At 47.8% G+C, this 23,490-nt stretch overlaps 1 protein-coding gene across 2 annotated transcripts in view; it reads left to right on the top strand.

Moving 5' to 3' along the window:
* The window catches only part of dcbld1 (discoidin, CUB and LCCL domain containing 1), an 80,031-nt gene that overhangs the window by 37,805 nt on the left and 18,736 nt on the right, over positions 1 to 23,490 (top strand). The window contains exons 3-5 of one of the 2 annotated variants that reach the window (XM_008120393.3): positions 19,050 to 19,184; positions 21,115 to 21,166; positions 22,448 to 22,517. In XM_008120393.3, coding sequence (XP_008118600.1) covers positions 19,050 to 19,184; positions 21,115 to 21,166; positions 22,448 to 22,517 — 257 coding nt within the window. Of the gene's footprint in view, positions 1 to 19,049; positions 19,185 to 21,114; positions 21,167 to 22,444; positions 22,518 to 23,490 lie in introns of both variants that reach the window. The other variant, XM_003215598.4, reaches the window with a different exon arrangement.

Raw genomic sequence — 23,490 nt, 5'->3', positions numbered from 1 at the left:
AGCATAAAGGGCTAAAGAACGACAGCCGGCGAGAGAAGAGAGAGGCGGTACAACGGGGAAACTCGGCCACGTAGGCCGAGAGGCAGCAAAGACCAAAGAAAAGACAGAAAAAGCCACCGCCAAAAAGGCCCACACTATAAAATACTAGGCCGGCCACCGTTGGCCGGCACAATTCCCAGACAGGAAGAAAGAGGGGCCGCCGCCCCAAAGGAGGCTTCGGTGCAAACTCGCATAAAGGGGTAAAGAACGACAGCCGAGAGAGAAGAGAGAGGCGGTGCATCGGGGGAAACTCGGCCACGTAGGCCGAGAGGCAGCAAAAAGAAAAGAAAAGAAAAGAAAAGAAAGAAAAAAGCCACAGGCGACAAGGCCCATACATTAAGCCGGGCCGGCCACTGTTTGCCGGCACGCATCCCTGAGAGAGAGAGAGAGAGAGAAAAAAAACCAGAGGACACCGCCCCAAAGGAGGCTTCTGTGCAAAATAGCATAAAGGGCTAAAGAACGACAGCCGGCGAGAGAAGAGAGAGGCGGTACATCGGGGAAACTCGGCCACGTAGGCCGAGAGGCAGCAAAGACCAAAGAAAAGACAGAAAAAGCCACCGCCAAAAAGGCCCACACTATAAAATACTAGGCCGGCCACCGTTGGCCGGCACGATTCCCAGACAGGAAGAAAGAGGGGCCGCCGTCCCAAAGGAGGCTTCGGTGCAAACTCGCATAAAGGGGTAAAGAACGACAGCCGAGAGAGAAGAGAGAGGCGGTGCATCGGGGGAAACTCGGCCACGTAGGCCGAGAGGCAGCAAAAAGAAAAGAAAAGAAAAGAAAAGAAAGAAAAAAGCCACAGGCGACAAGGCCCATACATTAAGCCGGGCCGGCCACTGTTTGCCGGCACGCATCCAAATGAGAGAGAGAGAGAGAGAGAAAAAAAACCAGAGGACACCGCCCCAAAGGAGGCTTCTGTGCAAAATAGCATAAAGGGCTAAAGAACGACAGCCGGCGAGAGAAGAGAGAGGCGGTACATCGGGGAAACTCGGCCACGTAGGCCGAGAGGCAGCAAAGACCAAAGAAAAGACAGAAAAAGCCACCGCCAAAAAGGCCCACACTATAAAATACTAGGCCGGCCAACGTTGGCCGGCACGATTCCCAGACAGGAAGAAAGAGGGGCCGCCGCCCCAAAGGAGGCTTCGGTGCAAAATAGCATAAAGGGCTAAAGAACGACAGCCGGCGAGAGAAGAGAGAGGCGGTACATCGGGGAAACTCGGCCACGTAGGCCGAGAGGCAGCAAAGACCAAAGAAAAGACAGAAAAAGCCACCGCCAAAAAGGCCCACACTTTAAAATACTAGGCCGGCCACCGTTGGCCGGCACCCTTCCCAGAGAAAGAGAGAGAAGACCAAAAAAAAGGAAATGTGGGCCCAAGCCCCTCAGACCCGGGGGGCCGGCCACCGTTGGCCGGCCCCACGCCCACACGCCGCAACCCACGGGGAAGGGCAGGCTTTCTTCACGTCTGCTTGCAAAATGTGGGCCCAAGCCCCTCAGAACCGGGGGGCCGGCCACCGTTGGCCGGCCCCACGCCCACACGCCGCAACCCACGGGGAAGGGCAGGCTTTCTTCACGTCTGCTTGCAAAATGTGGGCCCAAGCCCCTCAGAACCGGGGGGCCGGCCACCGTTGGCCGGCCCCACGCCCACACGCCGCAACCCACGGGGAAGGGCAGGCTTTCTTCACGTCTGATTGCAAAATGTGGGCCCAAGCCCATCAGACCCGGGGGGCCGGCCACCGTTGGCCGGCCCCACGCCCACACCGCTGGACCCATAGGGGGAAGGGCATGCTTTCTTCACGTCTGCTTGCAAAATGTGGGCCCAAGCCCCTCAGAACCGGGGGGCCGGCCACCGTTGGCCGGCCCCACGCCCACACGCCGCAACCCACGGGGAAGGGCAGGCTTTCTTCACGTCTGATTGCAAAATGTGGGCCCAAGCCCCTCAGACCCGGGGGGCCGGCCACCGTTGGCCGGCCCCACGCCCACACCGCTGGACCCACAGGGGGAAGGGCATGCTTTCTTCACGTCTGCTTGCAAAATGTGGGCCCAAGCCCCTCAGACCCGGGGGGCCGACCACCGTTGGCCGGCCCCACGCCCACACGCCGCAACCCACGGGGAAGGGCATGCTTTCTTCACGTCTGCTTGCAAAATGTGGGCCCAAGCCCCTCAGACCCGGGGGGCCGGCCACCGTTGGCCGGCCCCACGCCCACACCGCTGGACCCACAGGGGGAAGGGCATGCTTTCTTCACGTCTGCTTGCAAAATGTGGGCCCAAGCCCCTCAGACCCGGGGGGCCGGCCACCGTTGGCCGGCCCCACGCCCACACCGCTGAACCCAGAGGGGGAAGGGCATGCTTTCTTCACGTCTGCTTTCAAAACGTGGGCCCAAGCCCATCAGACCCGGGGGGCCGGCCACCGTTGGCCGGCCCCACGCCCACACCGCTGAACCCAGAGGGGGAAGGGCATGCTTTCTTCACGTCTGCTTTCAAAATGTGGGCCCAAGCCCATCAGAACCGGGGGGCCGGCCACCGTTGGCCGGCCCCACGCCCACACACCACAACCCATGACACAAAGATATCTCCATAACAGCAAACCGTCTAGCCTCTGGAAAAATCTAGCCATTTCTGTAGTCAATGATTCCATTATATTGTGATATTTTGAAGCGAAATTCATAAAGTAAGCAATAGCAACATATCATTTCAGCATATAGAACGACTTGTTATGTCTCCTTGGTTGTATAACATGCATTTATGGTGCTTTATTTGGATAATAATAACCTGATATGATGTGTTATATGCTTTTCTTCAACAAGTCCAATCCAAGAAATCTGCTTATTTCAGCAGTGGTAGGCCCGTTTGGCTTTGATCAGTGAGACTCTTCTGTGTTCATGTTGGGTCAATAAGACATAAGATATAACTGAAGTCACAGTCAGCATACAGCATTACCAGCTAAAAAAACAGTGGTGTAAAAACACGGCTCGAGTCCGAGGACTGAAGAGGAGGTAGTTTGACAGTTAAAAAACTATACAGTGCGAAATACTATTGGCCTGTCAAGCTATTCTTAAATAGGCTACAAACGACCACACAGACCTATAATGCTTTTTGGAGGGGGAAGGTTTTAAGGCTCTGATGTTAGGCACATGTTTCCATGCAGTTCCACTGCAGGTAAGACTAGTGTGTTCTTCAGGGGTTATTAAAGTTCTCCTGCAGATGACCTGGATAGAGGGAAATGACTTCAGTTGGTTGGTATACATACAGTTTAAGTAAACTTGAGGAAGTACAATTATGAAAGATATAGTGTGTAATGTAGTAGAAAGTAATTCAAAGTAGAAACAAAGCAGAAATGTGGATTCCAAAGGAAACATGAAGGCATTATTAAGTAATTGTTTTTAATAGCATAAGAGATTCTGAGTGGATTGATTCTCTACTTCTTACTCTGCGTAAGATTATCATCACATGCTCTCGACTACACCCGCACAAGGCAATGGTACAGTAAAAGAAGACAATTTTGAGAAGTGGTAAAGGCCAAGGTGTCCCACTTCTTTCAGTGATTCTGCGTGCGCGGCCAGAGGGCGAGGGGAACAGCAAGAAACAGTTTCCACGAGACGGAACTTGCGCCCACTCCGTGAAATCAGCCGCAAAGGCACACGCCCTGACGGGCAATCGGCAACGTCCGTGTGCGCGGACAGTGGGCAAGGGGAACCAAAGGCGGCCGTTCTGCCGCCACATCGTTGAGTACACTTCCTTTTAAGGTGAATGGGACACTGTCCCACAGTCTGTGATCACTCCACCCTCGTTATTACCAACACACCAGCAAGAAACAGTTTCCACGAGACGGAACTTGCGCCCACTCCTTGAAAGCAGCCGCAAAGGCACACGCCCTGACGGGCAATCGGCAACGTCCGTGTGCGCGGACAGTGGGCAAGGGGAACCAAAGGCGGCCTTTCCGCAGCAACAGCGTCAATCACAACCTCTCAGGGTGATGGGAGACTGTAACACTGTCTTTGATCATTCCACCCTCTTCTATTGTTTTACCCACAGGCCAGCAAAAATCATTTACCACTCGGCGAAACGTTCTGCCAACACCTTGAAAGCAGCCGCAAAGGCACACGCCCTGACGGGCAATCGGCAACGTCCGTGTGCGCGGACAGTGGGCAAGGGGAACCAAAGGCGGCCGTTCCGCAGCAATAGCGTCAATCACAGCCTCTCAGGGTGATGGGAGACTGTAACACTGTCTTTGATCATTCCACCCTCTTCTATCGTTTTACCCAAAGGCCAGCAAAAGGCAGTTCCCACTCTGGGTAACCTGCGCCCACACATTGCAAGCAGCCGCAAAGGAACACGCCCTGAAGGGGGAAGGGCATATACCTCTAGAGTCTGGCGTCACGTAGTCCGAGAGGCAGCAAAAAGAAAAGAAAAGTAAGGGGAAAAAACAAAGGGCAGCAAAGACCCCACCCTGAGCCAGCCGGCCACAGTTGGCCGGCATGCATCCCGGAGAATTCGGCACGGCCCTCCCACAAAGTTTTTTTTTTTTGTGACTTAAACCTCTACCCACAGCAACACTCCACCACCCCAGGGGAAGGCCGTGTACCTCTTCTATCGTCCTGCCAACAATCCAGCAAAAGGCTGTTCCCACTCTGGGTAACCTGCGCCCACACATTGCAAGCAGCCGCAAAGGAACACGCCCTGAAGGGGGAAGGGCATATACCTCTAGAGTCTGGCGTCACGTAGTCCGAGAGGCAGCAAAAAGAAAAGAAAAGTAAGGGGAAAAAACAAAGGGCAGCAAAGACCCCACCCTGTGCCAGCCGGCCACAGTTGGCCGGCATGCATCCCGGAGAATTCGGCACGGCCCTCCCACAAAGTTTTTTGTTTTTGCGATTTAAGCCTCTACCCACAGCAACACCCCACCACCCAAGGGGAAGGCCGTGTACCTCTTCTATCGTTTTCCCAACAAGCCAGCAAAAGGCAATTCCCACTCGGCGTAACCTGCGCCCAAACTTCTAAAGCAGCCGCAAGGCACACGTCCTGAAGGGGGAACGGCACCCTCTGCGTGCCAGGTCAAAGGGGGAGGGTACCCAAAAGCGGCCGTTTAACGACCACAGCGTAGACCACGGCATATAAAGGAGAAGGGACACTAGACAACCATTTGGAGAAATGCTGGCAAAGGCGGAGGAGTACCACTGTCTTTGATGATTCCCCCCTCCGAGTTATAAAGGCACCCTCCGCGTAAGCGGGCAGAGGGCTAGGGGACCCAAAGGCGGCCGTCCCATGACCACTGCGGCAACCACACCCGCTCTAGACAATGGGACACTGAAAGATGACAATTTAGAGAAGTTCTGTCCCAAGTCGAGGTGTATTAATTCCAGTGGATAAAGACATCCTCAAAGGTTCAGATGGACAGATAGTATACCTCTGTAAAGTGAGAGTCTGGCGTATTCCTACACCTGAAATGATTATCTGAAGTATCCACATCAAATATAACAGTGCTCTTTCTGTACAGGAGCTGCGAGGATCTGTAGAAGACCAAACAGTCATGGCTCGTGATGGTAATATTTCCACCGCCCCCAAATAAAAAGGGAATTGAATGAAATCCGAACAGAACACAAAGAGGAAGCATTATCTACCTTGGCTTTTATGGTCTAATTTTCCACAGAATATCCTTCAACCTCTACAGAGCCAGTATTACATGAGAGAAAACGTTTTGTAACTTCCGAATACAGAGATGGGCCAAAAGTATATTAAGTTCAACAGGGACAAATGAAAGATAGTACTTCTCTCCGCGATGGTTGTTCGGGAGTGGAACTGTCTCCCCCGGACTGTGTTGTAGGCCCCTTCTTTTGAAGCTTTTAAGCATAGGCTCGATGGCCATCTGTCGGGGATGCTTTGAATGATACTTCCTGCGTCTTTCTTGGGGGAGAACTCGATGGCCCATGAGTTCTATTCCAACTCTACTTTTCTATGATTCCATGATTACATGATTCGTGAAACGGCCCCTTGAGATGGATGAACCCAAAAACGTCAGTGGGGCAACGTCGAGTGATGAAAAAGAGGAGAAAGGAAGGGAAAAGAGAGAGGAAAGCATTGTAGGATAGAGGAGAGAGTTGTTGGACAGAGTCCAAAGGGGCCACCCCCCCGCCCGGACGCCCAAAAAAATTGGCCAAAGTTACTCTGAAGCAGAGTTGGTTACAGGAGGAGAACTGTTGCTCTAGGAGCAGTCGGTCTCAAAATCCAAATCTGGGAAATTCAACACAGGAAGGTTGGCCTTCAGGAAAACAAGTTTCTCAACTGTTTGAGGGTCCAGCAAGCTGCGGTGGGGCGTGACTACATCTCCCGCTATGCTGAAGACCCTTTCGCTCTGGACGCTGGTGGGAGGACAGCTGAGGAACTGGCGGGCTACGTGCGACAGATCCGGCCACATGTGTTCGCGTGAAGCCCAATAGGACAATGGATCACAAGAAATTATCTCCGGAGGCTCCTCAAAGTACCTGTTGACCGAGCATTCGGCCGAGTCTACCTTTTGAGCAGAAGCCAGCAAAGAGGATTCTTCAGAGCAGGCAAGTATGGCCACCGTCTCTGCAAAGAAAACGTTTCCTGTTCGCGGCTGGAGATCCGTATCCCTACGGCAACCCCCTACCGGCTCCGCGGGACTTTCCGTCTCTCCACTAGCGCTAGTGCTTGGGGTGACAGGCAGTTCTGGAAGAGGGGCCGCTCCGCCCGTCTCCTCCACCCTGGCAGCAAAGACCTCCCTCACAAGGTCAACAAGTTGGGCCTTCCACATGGTAAAGTCTTTTGGGCAGACGTTGTACTTTAGCCGTGGATCACACAAGGCCGCCAGCATATGGACCTTGCTGGAAAGAAGTGGCTCTAGCCGTTTCCGTACAGCAAAGGACAACCTCCTCACCACCTCCTGGACCGGCGGTGTCAGCGGTCCAGCCAGGGAGTCCATTGTTCGACCGGCCCCAAGCCTTTCTAGGTGCCTCCTTAGCCTCAAGACCATGGGCACTGCCTGGCTCAGAAGAGCTTTTGATTCCGAAAGTGTCTCAGTGGCATGTTTGAATGGCTTTAGTACGTCTACTAGCTGGGAGATGGTGTCCCACTCTTGCTTAGTTGGAACAAGCTTGCTAACAGGCGCAACCAAAGTGAGGGAGATGCCGTGTACCGCCTTCTGCTGCTCGACCATGCGTTCGAGCATTTTTAAGGTTGAATTCCACCGAGTCGAGACGTCCTGGAGCAGCTTGTGCTGCGGGAGGCCTTCAAGGCTCTGCCTGTCTCTCAGCTGCCGGGCTGCCTTGATGCTCCGGTGGAAGTAGCCCGCGATCTTTCTACAGCGCTCGATCAGCAGGGAGATGTTTGTGTTGCTGCCCGACTGCTCTTCCTGGCTCTTTAAACCTTCCTTGACGGTATTGTGAAGCAAGTGGGCCATGCAGGACACATTCTGAAACCCGGCACTTTCAACCGCTTTGATCATATTTTTCCCTGCGTCCGTCACCATAAAGCCCCTCCTCATTTCTTCCGGCCTACACTGCATCCATTCCCCCATCATGTTTTCCAGATAGTTGCAGATGGTCTCTGCCTTGTGATCACGATCAACTACCTCCAATGCGAGGAGTGCCCAACGATGGGATGTATCCATAGTGCCTTCCTTCTCCCACCAATGTGCCGTGAGAGAGAGGTAGGAGTGGCCTCCTCCCAAGCTTGACCAAATATCAGAGGTAAAATGGATGTGTCCTCCCATGGCGCTACGCAACATCTGGATAATGCGTTCCTTACAGCCCTCGTACAAGCCGGGGATTACTTTTCTGGAAAAGGTGTGACGGGAGGGGATTTTGTAGCGGGGGCACAGTCGTTTCATAAGGCGTACAAAGCCTTCTTGTTCTACCAGGCGGAAGGGATGGTGATCTAGGGCAATCATCTCTCCCACAGTTTGGGTTATCTGCTGGGGTGTGAGCAATGTTTCCCCCGTTTTCTTTCTGGGTAATGGAATGGCCCAATCCTCCATGGTGGACTGTGTCCGCCTTCCACTATCTTCACCTGGTGAACTTTGCGTGCTAAGGCTGCCACTGGAAGGGCTTGCAGTTCCCCCTCCCAGCGAAATGGAGGGATGGTGTCGCTTCATGTGAGAGCTCAACCCCGAGGTCGCAAGATGTCTCGTGTCTCTGCCTCTGCTGATATTTGCCCCACAGTGTCTACAAACTGCCAAAGTAGAACTCTGAGAGTGGACATGGAAATGGTCCCAAATAAATGACCTTGGCCTCCCCACAGCCACTGTGGCGACGCCCTCAGAGATGGGAGTCGTGGGCACCCTTTCAGCAGCATGAGGAAGTCTACGTTTTGATGGTAGTACCTCCTCTACCTCCTCCTCACTGTCAGTAGCGGGTGGAGGGGTGGGGTTATCTATATCCTCACTATCCACCACCTGTAGTTCCAGGACGGCAACACCTGTATCTTCCAATGATCGTCCAGTTGTCTCAGCTCCATGCGACAGCCGGCTCCGGGTGGATGCCTGTGAACTGTCTGCATTAGAACAGCCTGGTTCTTCATCAAGTCCACCCACTCCCATAGTTCGGCGTTCCAGACGTATGGGACCCACCTTAACTTTTTTGGCCCCCCACAGTGTCCTGGCCGTGGCTTGACCACTACTAGGACTTGCTCCCCCAGACCCGCGTACAGCTGAGCGCTTCATGTCAAGGGGAGTGTTTTCAGGTAACAGAAGGGATGATGGTTAGGTGTTGTGTTACTGGTGGGAAATATTTGTTGAATCTTGATTGGCAACGTGTTATATTCTGGCCAATGTACTGTTGCAAAAGCGTAGTCTATAACATTTAGTTAGTTTTATTTATTTACAAGGGGATACCTGTACTTTCCAGTTCTACAGGAAAGTATGGGATATGCAACTCTTTCCCAAAGTTGTCTTGGGAAAATCAGGAAGCGTCCCTGGCAGACACACACACAAGGCAAGGCAGAAAGGCAGGCTTTCCTTTCCCCAAAAGGAGTTGTATTTTGAAGTGGATGGGATATGCAACTCTTTTTCAAAGCGTCCCTGCAGACACACACACACAAGGCAAGGCAGAAAGGCAGGCTTTCCTTTCCCCAAAAGGAGTTGTATTTTGAACTGGATGGGATATGCAACTCTTTTTCAAAGCGTCCCTGCAGACACACACACAAGGCAAGCCACAAAGGCAGGCTTTCCTTTCCCCAAAAGGAGTTGTATTTTGAAGTGGATGGGATATGCAACTCTTTTTCAAAGCGTCCCTGCAGACACACACACAAGGCAAGCCACAAAGGCAGGCTTTTCTTTCCCCAAAAGGAGTTGTATTTTGAAGTGGATGGGATATGCAACTCTTTTTCAAAGCGTCCCTGCAGACACACACACAAGGCAAGGCAGAAAGGCAGGCTTTCCTTTCCCCAAAAGGAGTTGTATTTTGAACTGGATGGGATATGCAACTCTTTTTCAAAGCGTCCCTGCAGACACACACACAAGGCAAGGCAGAAAGGCAGGCTTTCCTTTCCCCAAAAGGAGTTGTATTTTGAAGTGGATGGGATATGCAACTCTTTTTCAAAGCGTCCCTGCAGACACACACACACAAGGCAAGCCACAAAGGCAGGCTTTCCTTTCCCCAAAAGGAGTTGTATTTTGAAGTGGATGGGATATGCAACTCTTTTTCAAAGCGTCCCTGCAGACACACACACACAAGGCAAGCCACAAAGGCAGGCTTTCCTTTCCCCAAAAGGAGTTGTATTTTGAAGTGGATGGGATATGCAACTCTTTTTCAAAGCGTCCCTGCAGACACACACACAAGGCAAGGCAGAAAGGCAGGCTTTCCTTTCCCCAAAAGGAGTTGTATTTTGAACTGGATGGGATATGCAACTCTTTTTCAAAGCGTCCCTGCAGACACACACACAAGGCAAGCCACAAAGGCAGGCTTTCCTTTCCCCAAAAGGAGTTGTATTTTGAACTGGATGGGATATGCAACTCTTTTTCAAAGCGTCCCTGCAGACACACACACAAGGCAAGGCAGAAAGGCAGGCTTTCCTTTCCCCAAAAGGAGTTGTATTTTGAAGTGGATGGGATATGCAACTCTTTTTCAAAGCGTCCCTGCAGACACACACACACAAGGCAAGGCAGAAAGGCAGGCTTTCCTTTCCCCAAAAGGAGTTGTATTTTGAACTGGATGGGATATGCAACTCTTTTTCAAAGCGTCCCTGCAGACACACACACAAGGCAAGCCACAAAGGCAGGCTTTCCTTTCCCCAAAAGGAGTTGTATTTTGAAGTGGATGGGATATGCAACTCTTTTTCAAAGCGTCCCTGCAGACACACACACACAAGGCAAGGCAGAAAGGCAGGCTTTCCTTTCCCCAAAAGGAGTTGTATTTTGAAGTGGATGGGATATGCAACTCTTTTTCAAAGCGTCCCTGCAGACACACACACACAAGGCAAGGCAGAAAGGCAGGCTTTCCTTTCCCCAAAAGGAGTTGTATTTTGAAGTGGATGGGATATGCAACTCTTTTTCAAAGCGTCCCTGCAGACACACACACAAGGCAAGCCACAAAGGCAGGCTTTCCTTTCCCCAAAAGGAGTTGTATTTTGAAGTGGATGGGATATGCAACTCTTTTTCAAAGCGTCCCTGCAGACACACACACACAAGGCAAGCCACAAAGGCAGGCTTTCCTTTCCCCAAAAGGAGTTGTATTTTGAAGTGGATGGGATATGCAACTCTTTTTCAAAGCGTCCCTGCAGACACACACACAAGGCAAGGCAGAAAGGCAGGCTTTCCTTTCCCCAAAAGGAGTTGTATTTTGAAGTGGATGGGATATGCAACTCTTTTTCAAAGCGTCCCTGCAGACACACACACACAAGGCAAGCCACAAAGGCAGGCTTTCCTTTCCCCAAAAGGAGTTGTATTTTGAAGTGGATGGGATATGCAACTCTTTTTCAAAGCGTCCCTGCAGACACACACACAAGGCAAGGCAGAAAGGCAGGCTTTCCTTTCCCCAAAAGGAGTTGTATTTTGAACTGGATGGGATATGCAACTCTTTTTCAAAGCGTCCCTGCAGACACACACACACAAGGCAAGGCAGAAAGGCAGGCTTTCCTTTCCCCAAAAGGAGTTGTATTTTGAACTGGATGGGATATGCAACTCTTTTTCAAAGCGTCCCTGCAGACACACACACAAGGCAAGGCAGAAAGGCAGGCTTTCCTTTCCCCAAAAGGAGTTGTATTTTGAAGTGGATGGGATATGCAACTCTTTTTCAAAGCGTCCCTGCAGACACACACACAAGGCAAGGCAGAAAGGCAGGCTTTCCTTTCCCCAAAAGGAGTTGTATTTTGAAGTGGATGGGATATGCAACTCTTTTTCAAAGCGTCCCTGCAGACACACACACAAGGCAAGCCACAAAGGCAGGCTTTCCTTTCCCCAAAAGGAGTTGTATTTTGAAGTGGATGGGATATGCAACTCTTTTTCAAAGCGTCCCTGCAGACACACACACACAAGGCAAGGCAGAAAGGCAGGCTTTCCTTTCCCCAAAAGGAGTTGTATTTTGAACTGGATGGGATATGCAACTCTTTTTCAAAGCGTCCCTGCAGACACACACACACAAGGCAAGGCAGAAAGGCAGGCTTTCCTTTCCCCAAAAGGAGTTGTATTTTGAACTGGATGGGATATGCAACTCTTTTTCAAAGCGTCCCTGCAGACACACACACACAAGGCAAGGCAGAAAGGCAGGCTTTCCTTTCCCCAAAAGGAGTTGTATTTTGAAGTGGATGGGATATGCAACTCTTTTTCAAAGCGTCCCTGCAGACACACACACAAGGCAAGGCAGAAAGGCAGGCTTTCCTTTCCCCAAAAGGAGTTGTATTTTGAAGTGGATGGGATATGCAACTCTTTTTCAAAGCGTCCCTGCAGACACACACACAAGGCAAGCCACAAAGGCAGGCTTTTCTTTCCCCAAAAGGAGTTGTATTTTGAAGTGGATGGGATATGCAACTCTTTTTCAAAGCGTCCCTGCAGACACACACACAAGGCAAGCCAAAAAGGCAGGCTTTTCTTTCCCCAAAAGGAGTTGTATTTTGAAGTGGATGGGATATGCAACTCTTTTTCAAAGCGTCCCTGCAGACACACACACAAGGCAAGCCACAAAGGCAGGCTTTCCTTTCCCCAAAAGGAGTTGTATTTTGAACTGGATGGGATATGCAACTCTTTTTCAAAGCGTCCCTGCAGACACACACACAAGGCAAGGCAGAAAGGCAGGCTTTCCTTTCCCCAAAAGGAGTTGTATTTTGAAGTGGATGGGATATGCAACTCTTTTTCAAAGCGTCCCTGCAGACACACACACACAAGGCAAGGCAGAAAGGCAGGCTTTCCTTTCCCCAAAAGGAGTTGTATTTTGAACTGGATGGGATATGCAACTCTTTTTCAAAGCGTCCCTGCAGACACACACACAAGGCAAGCCACAAAGGCAGGCTTTCCTTTCCCCAAAAGGAGTTGTATTTTGAAGTGGATGGGATATGCAACTCTTTTTCAAAGCGTCCCTGCAGACACACACACAAGGCAAGCCACAAAGGCAGGCTTTTCTTTCCCCAAAAGGAGTTGTATTTTGAAGTGGATGGGATATGCAACTCTTTTTCAAAGCGTCCCTGCAGACACACACACAAGGCAAGGCAGAAAGGCAGGCTTTCCTTTCCCCAAAAGGAGTTGTATTTTGAACTGGATGGGATATGCAACTCTTTTTCAAAGCGTCCCTGCAGACACACACACAAGGCAAGGCAGAAAGGCAGGCTTTCCTTTCCCCAAAAGGAGTTGTATTTTGAAGTGGATGGGATATGCAACTCTTTTTCAAAGCGTCCCTGCAGACACACACACACAAGGCAAGCCACAAAGGCAGGCTTTCCTTTCCCCAAAAGGAGTTGTATTTTGAAGTGGATGGGATATGCAACTCTTTTTCAAAGCGTCCCTGCAGACACACACACACAAGGCAAGCCACAAAGGCAGGCTTTCCTTTCCCCAAAAGGAGTTGTATTTTGAAGTGGATGGGATATGCAACTCTTTTTCAAAGCGTCCCTGCAGACACACACACAAGGCAAGGCAGAAAGGCAGGCTTTCCTTTCCCCAAAAGGAGTTGTATTTTGAACTGGATGGGATATGCAACTCTTTTTCAAAGCGTCCCTGCAGACACACACACAAGGCAAGCCACAAAGGCAGGCTTTCCTTTCCCCAAAAGGAGTTGTATTTTGAACTGGATGGGATATGCAACTCTTTTTCAAAGCGTCCCTGCAGACACACACACAAGGCAAGGCAGAAAGGCAGGCTTTCCTTTCCCCAAAAGGAGTTGTATTTTGAAGTGGATGGGATATGCAACTCTTTTTCAAAGCGTCCCTGCAGACACACACACACAAGGCAAGGCAGAAAGGCAGGCTTTCCTTTCCCCAAAAGGAGTTGTATTTTGAACTGGATGGGATATGCAACTCTTTTTCAAAGCGTCCCTGCAGACACACACACAAGGCAAGCCACAAAGGCAGGCTTTCCTTTCCCCAAAAGGAGTTGTATTTTGAAGTGGATGGGATATGCAACTCTTTTTCAAAGCGTCCCTGCAGACACACACACACAAGGCAAGGCAGAAAGGCAGGCTTTCCTTTCCCCAAAAGGAGTTGTATTTTGAAGTGGATGGGATATGCAACTCTTTTTCAAAGCGTCCCTGCAGACACACACACACAAGGCAAGGCAGAAAGGCAGGCTTTCCTTTCCCCAAAAGGAGTTGTATTTTGAAGTGGATGGGATATGCAACTCTTTTTCAAAGCGTCCCTGCAGACACACACACAAGGCAAGCCACAAAGGCAGGCTTTCCTTTCCCCAAAAGGAGTTGTATTTTGAAGTGGATGGGATATGCAACTCTTTTTCAAAGCGTCCCTGCAGACACACACACACAAGGCAAGCCACAAAGGCAGGCTTTCCTTTCCCCAAAAGGAGTTGTATTTTGAAGTGGATGGGATATGCAACTCTTTTTCAAAGCGTCCCTGCAGACACACACACAAGGCAAGGCAGAAAGGCAGGCTTTCCTTTCCCCAAAAGGAGTTGTATTTTGAAGTGGATGGGATATGCAACTCTTTTTCAAAGCGTCCCTGCAGACACACACACACAAGGCAAGCCACAAAGGCAGGCTTTCCTTTCCCCAAAAGGAGTTGTATTTTGAAGTGGATGGGATATGCAACTCTTTTTCAAAGCGTCCCTGCAGACACACACACAAGGCAAGGCAGAAAGGCAGGCTTTCCTTTCCCCAAAAGGAGTTGTATTTTGAACTGGATGGGATATGCAACTCTTTTTCAAAGCGTCCCTGCAGACACACACACACAAGGCAAGGCAGAAAGGCAGGCTTTCCTTTCCCCAAAAGGAGTTGTATTTTGAACTGGATGGGATATGCAACTCTTTTTCAAAGCGTCCCTGCAGACACACACACAAGGCAAGGCAGAAAGGCAGGCTTTCCTTTCCCCAAAAGGAGTTGTATTTTGAAGTGGATGGGATATGCAACTCTTTTTCAAAGCGTCCCTGCAGACACACACACAAGGCAAGGCAGAAAGGCAGGCTTTCCTTTCCCCAAAAGGAGTTGTATTTTGAAGTGGATGGGATATGCAACTCTTTTTCAAAGCGTCCCTGCAGACACACACACAAGGCAAGCCACAAAGGCAGGCTTTCCTTTCCCCAAAAGGAGTTGTATTTTGAAGTGGATGGGATATGCAACTCTTTTTCAAAGCGTCCCTGCAGACACACACACACAAGGCAAGGCAGAAAGGCAGGCTTTCCTTTCCCCAAAAGGAGTTGTATTTTGAACTGGATGGGATATGCAACTCTTTTTCAAAGCGTCCCTGCAGACACACACACACAAGGCAAGGCAGAAAGGCAGGCTTTCCTTTCCCCAAAAGGAGTTGTATTTTGAACTGGATGGGATATGCAACTCTTTTTCAAAGCGTCCCTGCAGACACACACACACAAGGCAAGGCAGAAAGGCAGGCTTTCCTTTCCCCAAAAGGAGTTGTATTTTGAAGTGGATGGGATATGCAACTCTTTTTCAAAGCGTCCCTGCAGACACACACACAAGGCAAGGCAGAAAGGCAGGCTTTCCTTTCCCCAAAAGGAGTTGTATTTTGAAGTGGATGGGATATGCAACTCTTTTTCAAAGCGTCCCTGCAGACACACACACAAGGCAAGCCACAAAGGCAGGCTTTTCTTTCCCCAAAAGGAGTTGTATTTTGAAGTGGATGGGATATGCAACTCTTTTTCAAAGCGTCCCTGCAGACACACACACAAGGCAAGCCAAAAAGGCAGGCTTTTCTTTCCCCAAAAGGAGTTGTATTTTGAAGTGGATGGGATATGCAACTCTTTTTCAAAGCGTCCCTGCAGACACACACACAAGGCAAGCCACAAAGGCAGGCTTTCCTTTCCCCAAAAGGAGTTGTATTTTGAACTGGATGGGATATGCAACTCTTTTTCAAAGCGTCCCTGCAGACACACACACAAGGCAAGGCAGAAAGGCAGGCTTTCCTTTCCCCAAAAGGAGTTGTATTTTGAAGTGGATGGGATATGCAACTCTTTTTCAAAGCGTCCCTGCAGACACACACACACAAGGCAAGCCACAAAGGCAGGCTTTCCTTTCCCCAAAAGGAGTTGTATTTTGAAGTGGATGGGATATGCAACTCTTTTTCAAAGCGTCCCTGCAGACACACACACAAGGCAAGCCACAAAGGCAGGCTTTCCTTTCCCCAAAAGGAGTTGTATTTTGAACTGGATGGGATATGCAACTCTTTTTCAAAGCGTCCCTGCAGACACACACACAAGGCAAGGCAGAAAGGCAGGCTTTCCTTTCCCCAAAAGGAGTTGTATTTTGAAGTGGATGGGATATGCAACTCTTTTTCAAAGCGTCCCTGCAGACACACACACACAAGGCAAGGCAGAAAGGCAGGCTTTCCTTTCCCCAAAAGGAGTTGTATTTTGAACTGGATGGGATATGCAACTCTTTTTCAAAGCGTCCCTGCAGACACACACACAAGGCAAGGCAGAAAGGCAGGCTTTCCTTTCCCCAAAAGGAGTTGTATTTTGAAGTGGATGGGATATGCAACTCTTTTTCAAAGCGTCCCTGCAGACACACACACACAAGGCAAGGCAGAAAGGCAGGCTTTCCTTTCCCCAAAAGGAGTTGTATTTTGAACTGGATGGGATATGCAACTCTTTTTCAAAGCGTCCCTGCAGACACACACACAAGGCAAGCCACAAAGGCAGGCTTTCCTTTCCCCAAAAGGAGTTGTATTTTGAAGTGGATGGGATATGCAACTCTTTTTCAAAGCGTCCCTGCAGACACACACACAAGGCAAGGCAGAAAGGCAGGCTTTCCTTTCCCCAAAAGGAGTTGTATTTTGAACTGGATGGGATATGCAACTCTTTTTCAAAGCGTCCCTGCAGACACACACACAAGGCAAGCCACAAAGGCAGGCTTTCCTTTCCCCAAAAGGAGTTGTATTTTGAAGTGGATGGGATATGCAACTCTTTTTCAAAGCGTCCCTGCAGACACACACACACAAGGCAAGGCAGAAAGGCAGGCTTTCCTTTCCCCAAAAGGAGTTGTATTTTGAAGTGGATGGGATATGCAACTCTTTTTCAAAGCGTCCCTGCAGACACACACACACAAGGCAAGGCAGAAAGGCAGGCTTTCCTTTCCCCAAAAGGAGTTGTATTTTGAAGTGGATGGGATATGCAACTCTTTTTCAAAGCGTCCCTGCAGACACACACACAAGGCAAGCCACAAAGGCAGGCTTTTCTTTCCCCAAAAGGAGTTGTATTTTGAAGTGGATGGGATATGCAACTCTTTTTCAAAGCGTCCCTGCAGACACACACACACAAGGCAAGGCAGAAAGGCAGGCTTTCCTTTCCCCAAAAGGAGTTGTATTTTGAAGTGGATGGGATATGCAACTCTTTTTCAAAGCGTCCCTGCAGACACACACACAAGGCAAGCCACAAAGGCAGGCTTTCCTTTCCCCAAAAGGAGTTGTATTTTGAACTGGATGGGATATGCAACTCTTTTTCAAAGCGTCCCTGCAGACACACACACACAAGGCAAGGCAGAAAGGCAGGCTTTCCTTTCCCCAAAAGGAGTTGTATTTTGAACTGGATGGGATATGCAACTCTTTTTCAAAGCGTCCCTGCAGACACACACACACAAGGCAAGGCAGAAAGGCAGGCTTTCCTTTCCCCAAAAGGAGTTGTATTTTGAACTGGATGGGATATGCAACTCTTTTTCAAAGCGTCCCTGCAGACACACACACAAGGCAAGCCACAAAGGCAGGCTTTCCTTTCCCCAAAAGGAGTTGTATTTTGAAGTGGATGGGATATGCAACTCTTTTTCAAAGCGTCCCTGCAGACACACACACACACAAGGCAAGCCACAAAGGCAGGCTTTCCTTTCCCCAAAAGGAGTTGTATTTTGAACTGGATGGGATATGCAACTCTTTTTCAAAGCGTCCCTGCAGACACACACACAAGGCAAGCCACAAAGGCAGGCTTTCCTTTCCCCAAAAGGAGTTGTATTTTGAACTGGATGGGATATGCAACTCTTTTTCAAAGCAGACACACACACAAGGAAGGCAAGGCACAAAGGCAAGCTTTTCTGTACCCAAAAGGAGTTGTATTTTGAACAGGAAAAACACCCACAGGACAGCCCTTTGCAAGTTTGCAACAACAAAACAAATAGAAAGACCTAAGACCCACACCACCAAACTCAGCCACAGACCACCCCACCTTTTCTCCTGTCCTGGTCTTCACACAGCCATGCTGTGACGCAGCAATGTTTCCTGCCTGCCTACACCAATGAATCTCTACCCTTCCACCCTCTCCCAAAGTCCCAGTGCGACTGAGCCACGAGGCGTGTGCACGCTGTTTTCATTAAGCACGTCCTACCAGCCCCTCCCCCTGGTTAAACGTGCTCTCTGATTGGCTACAAGGGGCAAACAACACTCTAGATTGCCCCAGTGGACTTAAAAAAGTTTGGATGATTTGACAAAGCATTTTTTAAAAACGAAAAAAAAGGCGCCATTACGGAAAACGGCCAATCGCGGTTCGAAACCGCGATATCCAGGCGTGTGGACAGCCAAGATTCAATATTGCTTCAAAAAATCCGAAAAAAACGAATCAATAACGGTAAACGGGGAAAACGAATTATTTGAGCAAGCCTAATAGATAGTGACTTTGGAAACAGCCCTGATAGAAAATCAACAACAGGAATGTTGTTTAAGCTAACTGGTGCAGTCATTGACTGGAGATCTAAGAAGCAAAGTTTTGTGGCTCTGAGTTCGAGTGAAGCCGAATTTGGTGCTCTGTCTCAGGCTTACACAGAGTCATGTGTCCTAGAGCAGCTCTTGAGGGACCTGCTGATTCTGGTGGAGGAACCAATTAATATTTTTGAGGACAACCAAACATGTATTTTGATGGCTACTCAGGCCAGGGTAAAACAGAGAAGCAGATATTCTAACGAAGCCACTTGGGGCCCAGAAGCATAGACAGTTCCAGAAAGACCTGGGAATTTTTGAATTTCAGTTATGAAGATTTCTTTACACAAGGAGGGGTATTACGCCAGATTGACATGTGTGTGTGTAAAGAAATCCTTTGCAAAGTTGCTTGATTGTGAGCTCTGCAAAAAGGGAGCTGATCTTTTTGCAGAGGCAAGCCACGCCTAAAACAATGTATCTGTTTGATGCAGGTGGCTGGGAATGTCAGTTGGGATTTGAGCTTGCTAGAGAGAGCACTGGGAAGAAAGGCTCTCTAGCTACTATGCTGTATATATTGATGCTGATTGATTAGTTATTGATCTTATGCAACTACATGGACATTGTATGATTGCAGAACTGTTTTGTATTTCAACTCTACAAGCAAGAGTAAAGTTTCCTTTGTTCATTTCAATTCCTCTGCCTGGTCTGGATGCTACTGATTCCACTATACTCTCACCTGGTAACAAAAATCCCCTTATTTGATTTTTTTAAGGACCATACTGTGGAAATGTACCTGTCCCAGAAGAAATCATCTTAGATTCCAATGAGGCAACTATTCACTTTGAAAGCAGGTCTCATGTCTCTGGGAGGGGCTTTCTCCTGTCTTTTGCTAGCAGTGATCATCCAGGTAAGATTGAACCCTTGAAATCATTTCAAGCTAGAGCAGAGGTTGGTGCTGAGAGGTGATTAGCAAAATACTGCATTTTACAACAAATATGTAGAAAAATGAAAATCTTTCACCTTCAATAAGGTCTGGTTCCAACATACTAGTTTGTTATGGCCCTTGCAGGAACTGGGGCCTAAACCAATCTCGTTCCCATTTTGTCACAGTCCTAACCTGTGCTCTGGGTCCATGAACCCAGACTTATATCCACCATCAACATTTATTTCCATTCCTCTGAACTTCTTCCCATTCTTTGCCAGAAGAATGTTATGCAAAATCCAAAAGAATGCATCCTGAGAGGGAACTATTCCTGGTCATTCAAAGTAGCCACTACAGTGATATGGATGTAGTTTTCTAGAATTCTGGTAGACCCAGAAATTATGTGACACAGTCTCCAGGCCCCAAGTGTGTCTGTTTCTGTTGTAGGGTTTTGTGTGTGTGTGTGTGGGGGGGGGGGGTGTCAAAAGCAACTTGAGAAACTGCAAGTCACTTCTGGTGTGCAAGGACATTGCTCAGGGGATGCCCGGATGTTTGCTGTTTTACCATCCTTGTGGGAGGCTTCTCTCATGTCCGTGCATGGAGCTGGAGCAGATAGAGGGAGCTCACCCGCTCTCCCCATATTTGAACTGCTGACCTGTTGGTTGGCAGTCCTACCAACACAAGGGTTTAACCCATTGCGCCATTGGTGGCTCCCTTTCTGTTGTAGTGGAAAGAGACAAATAAGAATCTGACTTTCAATAAAGATTTGCAATTGGAAGTCAAATCGGAAAATTCCTGTATGTCCATGGAAGCATCCTGAAGACCCCCATTCAGGACCTCTTCCTCCTTCTCCTCCATTTGTATATAGAAATACATTTCTGTCTTTATAACAGCACATCTTGTCTCCTGATTCTATTCTTCATATTTTATGGATAAAGAAAATCCATTGTAAACAGGAATGCAAACAATCCCTCCTGATTGAGGATTTCCCATAGCTTAAGGTTCCTGATTCTGGGAGGTGCAGATGACGTTTCTGTTCATATCTCACAATGAAAATGTCAGTTCTGTACGAATAGATATTGTGTATGTTCATGTTACTTACTTCCTGCTATAGTACAAAATATGGTTCAAACTGAATGTAGTTTCAGAAAAGAGTTCCATGTGATCCAGAAGCTTTTCAGAGGATAAATTAGAGATAAATTTATTTCAAAAATTCATCAGAGGTTAAATGATGTGATTGAACAAAAGAACTACTTAAAATATTGCTATGAAATATTTGTGATATAACAAATCAGGAAGAGTATTTTTAATTGAATTAAAACTGCTCCATTGTACAGAAACATTAGAAAAACAGGAAGTGGCAGAGACATTCCTTGAAGATGCATGTTTGACCCTGGCTTTTATCAACCAAAGCAAATGTTCTAGAGTGACACCTGACTTAGATACATGGTTTTTGTTGAAATACTAATATGATATTAGCCAAGACTTCTCTTCACAGTTTTGACTCACCTCTAAACGCTTACCCTGGTAATTAATATGTATCATACTGACTAAATCTGTTTGCTGCAGACCTCAGCCTTTTTCTTTGATCACAGTTCTCATTATACAAAAATATTCCAAAAATGACCATTACAAAGATCTCTACTATGACTGTGTGGGAAGTTTAGTTTGTGAATGAGTCCTCGCTGACCTAAGTTTTCTGACATAATTACTCCTGTAGGAGGAACACGTTTGGCCCATCTTAAATCTGGGAGCAGGGTAGGGGTAGAAAAGGGAAACGCTGAAAGTATGCTGCGGCTGTAGATCGATAGTTCTTGAAATGAGTTTGAGAGGGCAACATTTTAGCTTTATTTGAGTAGCTTCATTGTATTACTCTGTATGATTTACATTCACAAAGAACTTTTGCTTCCAACAGATCTAATCACATGTTTAGACAGAGCAAATCACTATGTGGAAACGGAATACAGGTAAATATAGATTCTGGAGCCTAACATTTTGGCTGTCATGGTGTGTCTTGCACTTCACAGATATAGTGCTATAACCGGATGAAGTACATGATCATTTATGATATGCTTGAAACCCTTCTACCAACCACAGGAATGTATTTTCCTGGAGATATTCAGAGGTATCTGAATCTGTTATTATCTCCTTGATACATATCTGTCTTCCTTTGAGAAACTCTGCATTCCAGAGAAATTAAGAAATACTACAGACCTCTGTGCTATTTTAGTGGAAGCCAGCACTGCCTTCTTATGCATGTGTGTGCTTGCATTGTATGTACATGTATATGGGCATGCTGTTGTAGCTGAGCCTGAGCTCGAGATTTGGCCCATTCAGCCAGTAATTGTCCCTGCATCTGCTTTGCCAGAGGACTCTGGGTTTGAGCCTGACATGCAGCCACAGTTTGGGCCTGAGATACAGCCAGAGTCTGTTCCAGTGGATTCTGGGACCAGAGACAGAATTGTTGTAAGCAGGCATTTTGAACCACATTCCTCTCCGCTGCCAAGGCCAGTTCACCAGGTGTCAGATGGACATTCTAGTTTAGAGGAGGATAATGTGTTTGACAGGAGGGAGGCGATGACTCACGAAGGAGGCAAAAAAGTAAACGACTCCTTTTGAAGCATGCTAATGAATAGTTTTCTCATGAGAGAAAGAGTTTTCTCTTGAAACAAAAACCTTGAATTTTCCTTAAATGCCTGGTCCCTCTCTGCTATGGCAGAGGTGGCAACATTGCAATTCAAGAGAGAAGGATCTTTGCTCTGTGTGCCTGTATATTCTTTTAGCCGTGGATTTTGTTCAGGTTCCAGCCTTGTTTTGCCTTGGAATCCAGTTGAATGTTCCAGTAACTTTGCCGTTTGGGTTTCTACCTTGGACTACCATGGAGTTTAATCCTGCATTCCAGTTTGTTCCATGCCTTGGAATTGAATCTTGTTTGGTCTATCCTTGATGCTTTTTGTGGAGCTGTGTTTGATATCTGGTTTGAACTATGTTATTTGAATGACTTTCCTAGACTCTTGCTTCAAGATTTTTAAGTACACTGCTCTTGTGGATTTAAACCCATTTTATTGACTTTGAACCTTAGTTGCTTTGTTTACTTATAACCATTAATAAACAGCTTGTTTGCTTATATTCTGGGGCTCCAGTGTGGTTTTAAGGTGCCTACGCAGCCTAGGGGTGCAACACATGCACTGCATTTTACACCAGTTCCTGTTTCTAACAAGATCCTTTTCTTTTTTTCATGGCAGCAGGTACTGTCCAGCTGGTTGCAGAGACATAGCAGGTGATATTTCTGGAAATATAGTGGAAGGCTACAGAGATGTAAGTTAAAAAAACACCTAGGAAAAAGATAGCATTGTTTTCAGAACATATTTTATCAATACATATAGGTAAAGGTTTTCACCTATCATTAAGTCCAATCGTGTCTGACTCTGGGGGTTGGTGCTCATCTCCATTTTTAAGCTGAAGAGCTGGCCTTGTCCATAGACACCTCCAACGTCATGTGGCTGGCATGACTGAATGGAGCTCCATTACCTTCCCGCCTGAGTGCTACCTATTGATCTACTCACATTTGCATGTTTTCAAACTGCTAGGTTGGCAGAAGCTGGGGCTAACAGCGGGAGGTCACTCCGCTCCCCAGATTCGAACCATCGAATTTTGGTCAGAAAGTTCAGCAGCTCCGCGGTTTAATCTGCTGCACTACCAGGAGCTCCAGTACAATAGATACATGTAAACTGAAAAATTAAGATTGATTTCAGTTGTCTGTAAAGCAACTAGCTACTCAAGGTGAAGGATAGTCCCTTGTTTAGAAGACAAAAAAACTGAAATTATTGAAATGAACTGGCTCAGGTTATAAAAAGCAAATTATGGTTGTTGGGAGTCATTTTTCTTTTGTTTAAAAATTCTATAAAAATTGGCGAAGTTGAGATCATGATTAGTAGATAAGTCAGCTGTCTACTGAATATCTTAAAATTATTAGCTTGAGTAAAGTGCAAGTTGTTTATTCCCCTAGTTGTCACAATTCTTTCTTATTATTGAGAATTAGGATAGAAAGATATGTATTGTACCACTGACCAACCAAATAGTTATTCCTGTGTCTGGAGGTGAAGGGGAATTGTGGCTGTTTTGATGTAATAGAAAATACATTGACTAACAATCCTTTTCATAGTACAGTCAGCTCTCCACATTTGTTGGGGTTAGAAACACAGGACCTCTGAGAAAGTGAAAACCCATGAATAAAAATACAATGTTTTTAGCTGAGAGAACAGCTTTCTAGGAACCTCTATGTCTTCCA

The sequence above is a fragment of the Anolis carolinensis genome, chromosome 1 (genome assembly GCF_035594765.1).
Source record: "Anolis carolinensis isolate JA03-04 chromosome 1, rAnoCar3.1.pri, whole genome shotgun sequence".
Classification (NCBI taxonomy): domain Eukaryota; kingdom Metazoa; phylum Chordata; class Lepidosauria; order Squamata; family Dactyloidae; genus Anolis; species Anolis carolinensis.
This window is presented reverse-complemented; position numbering and strand designations above follow the sequence as displayed.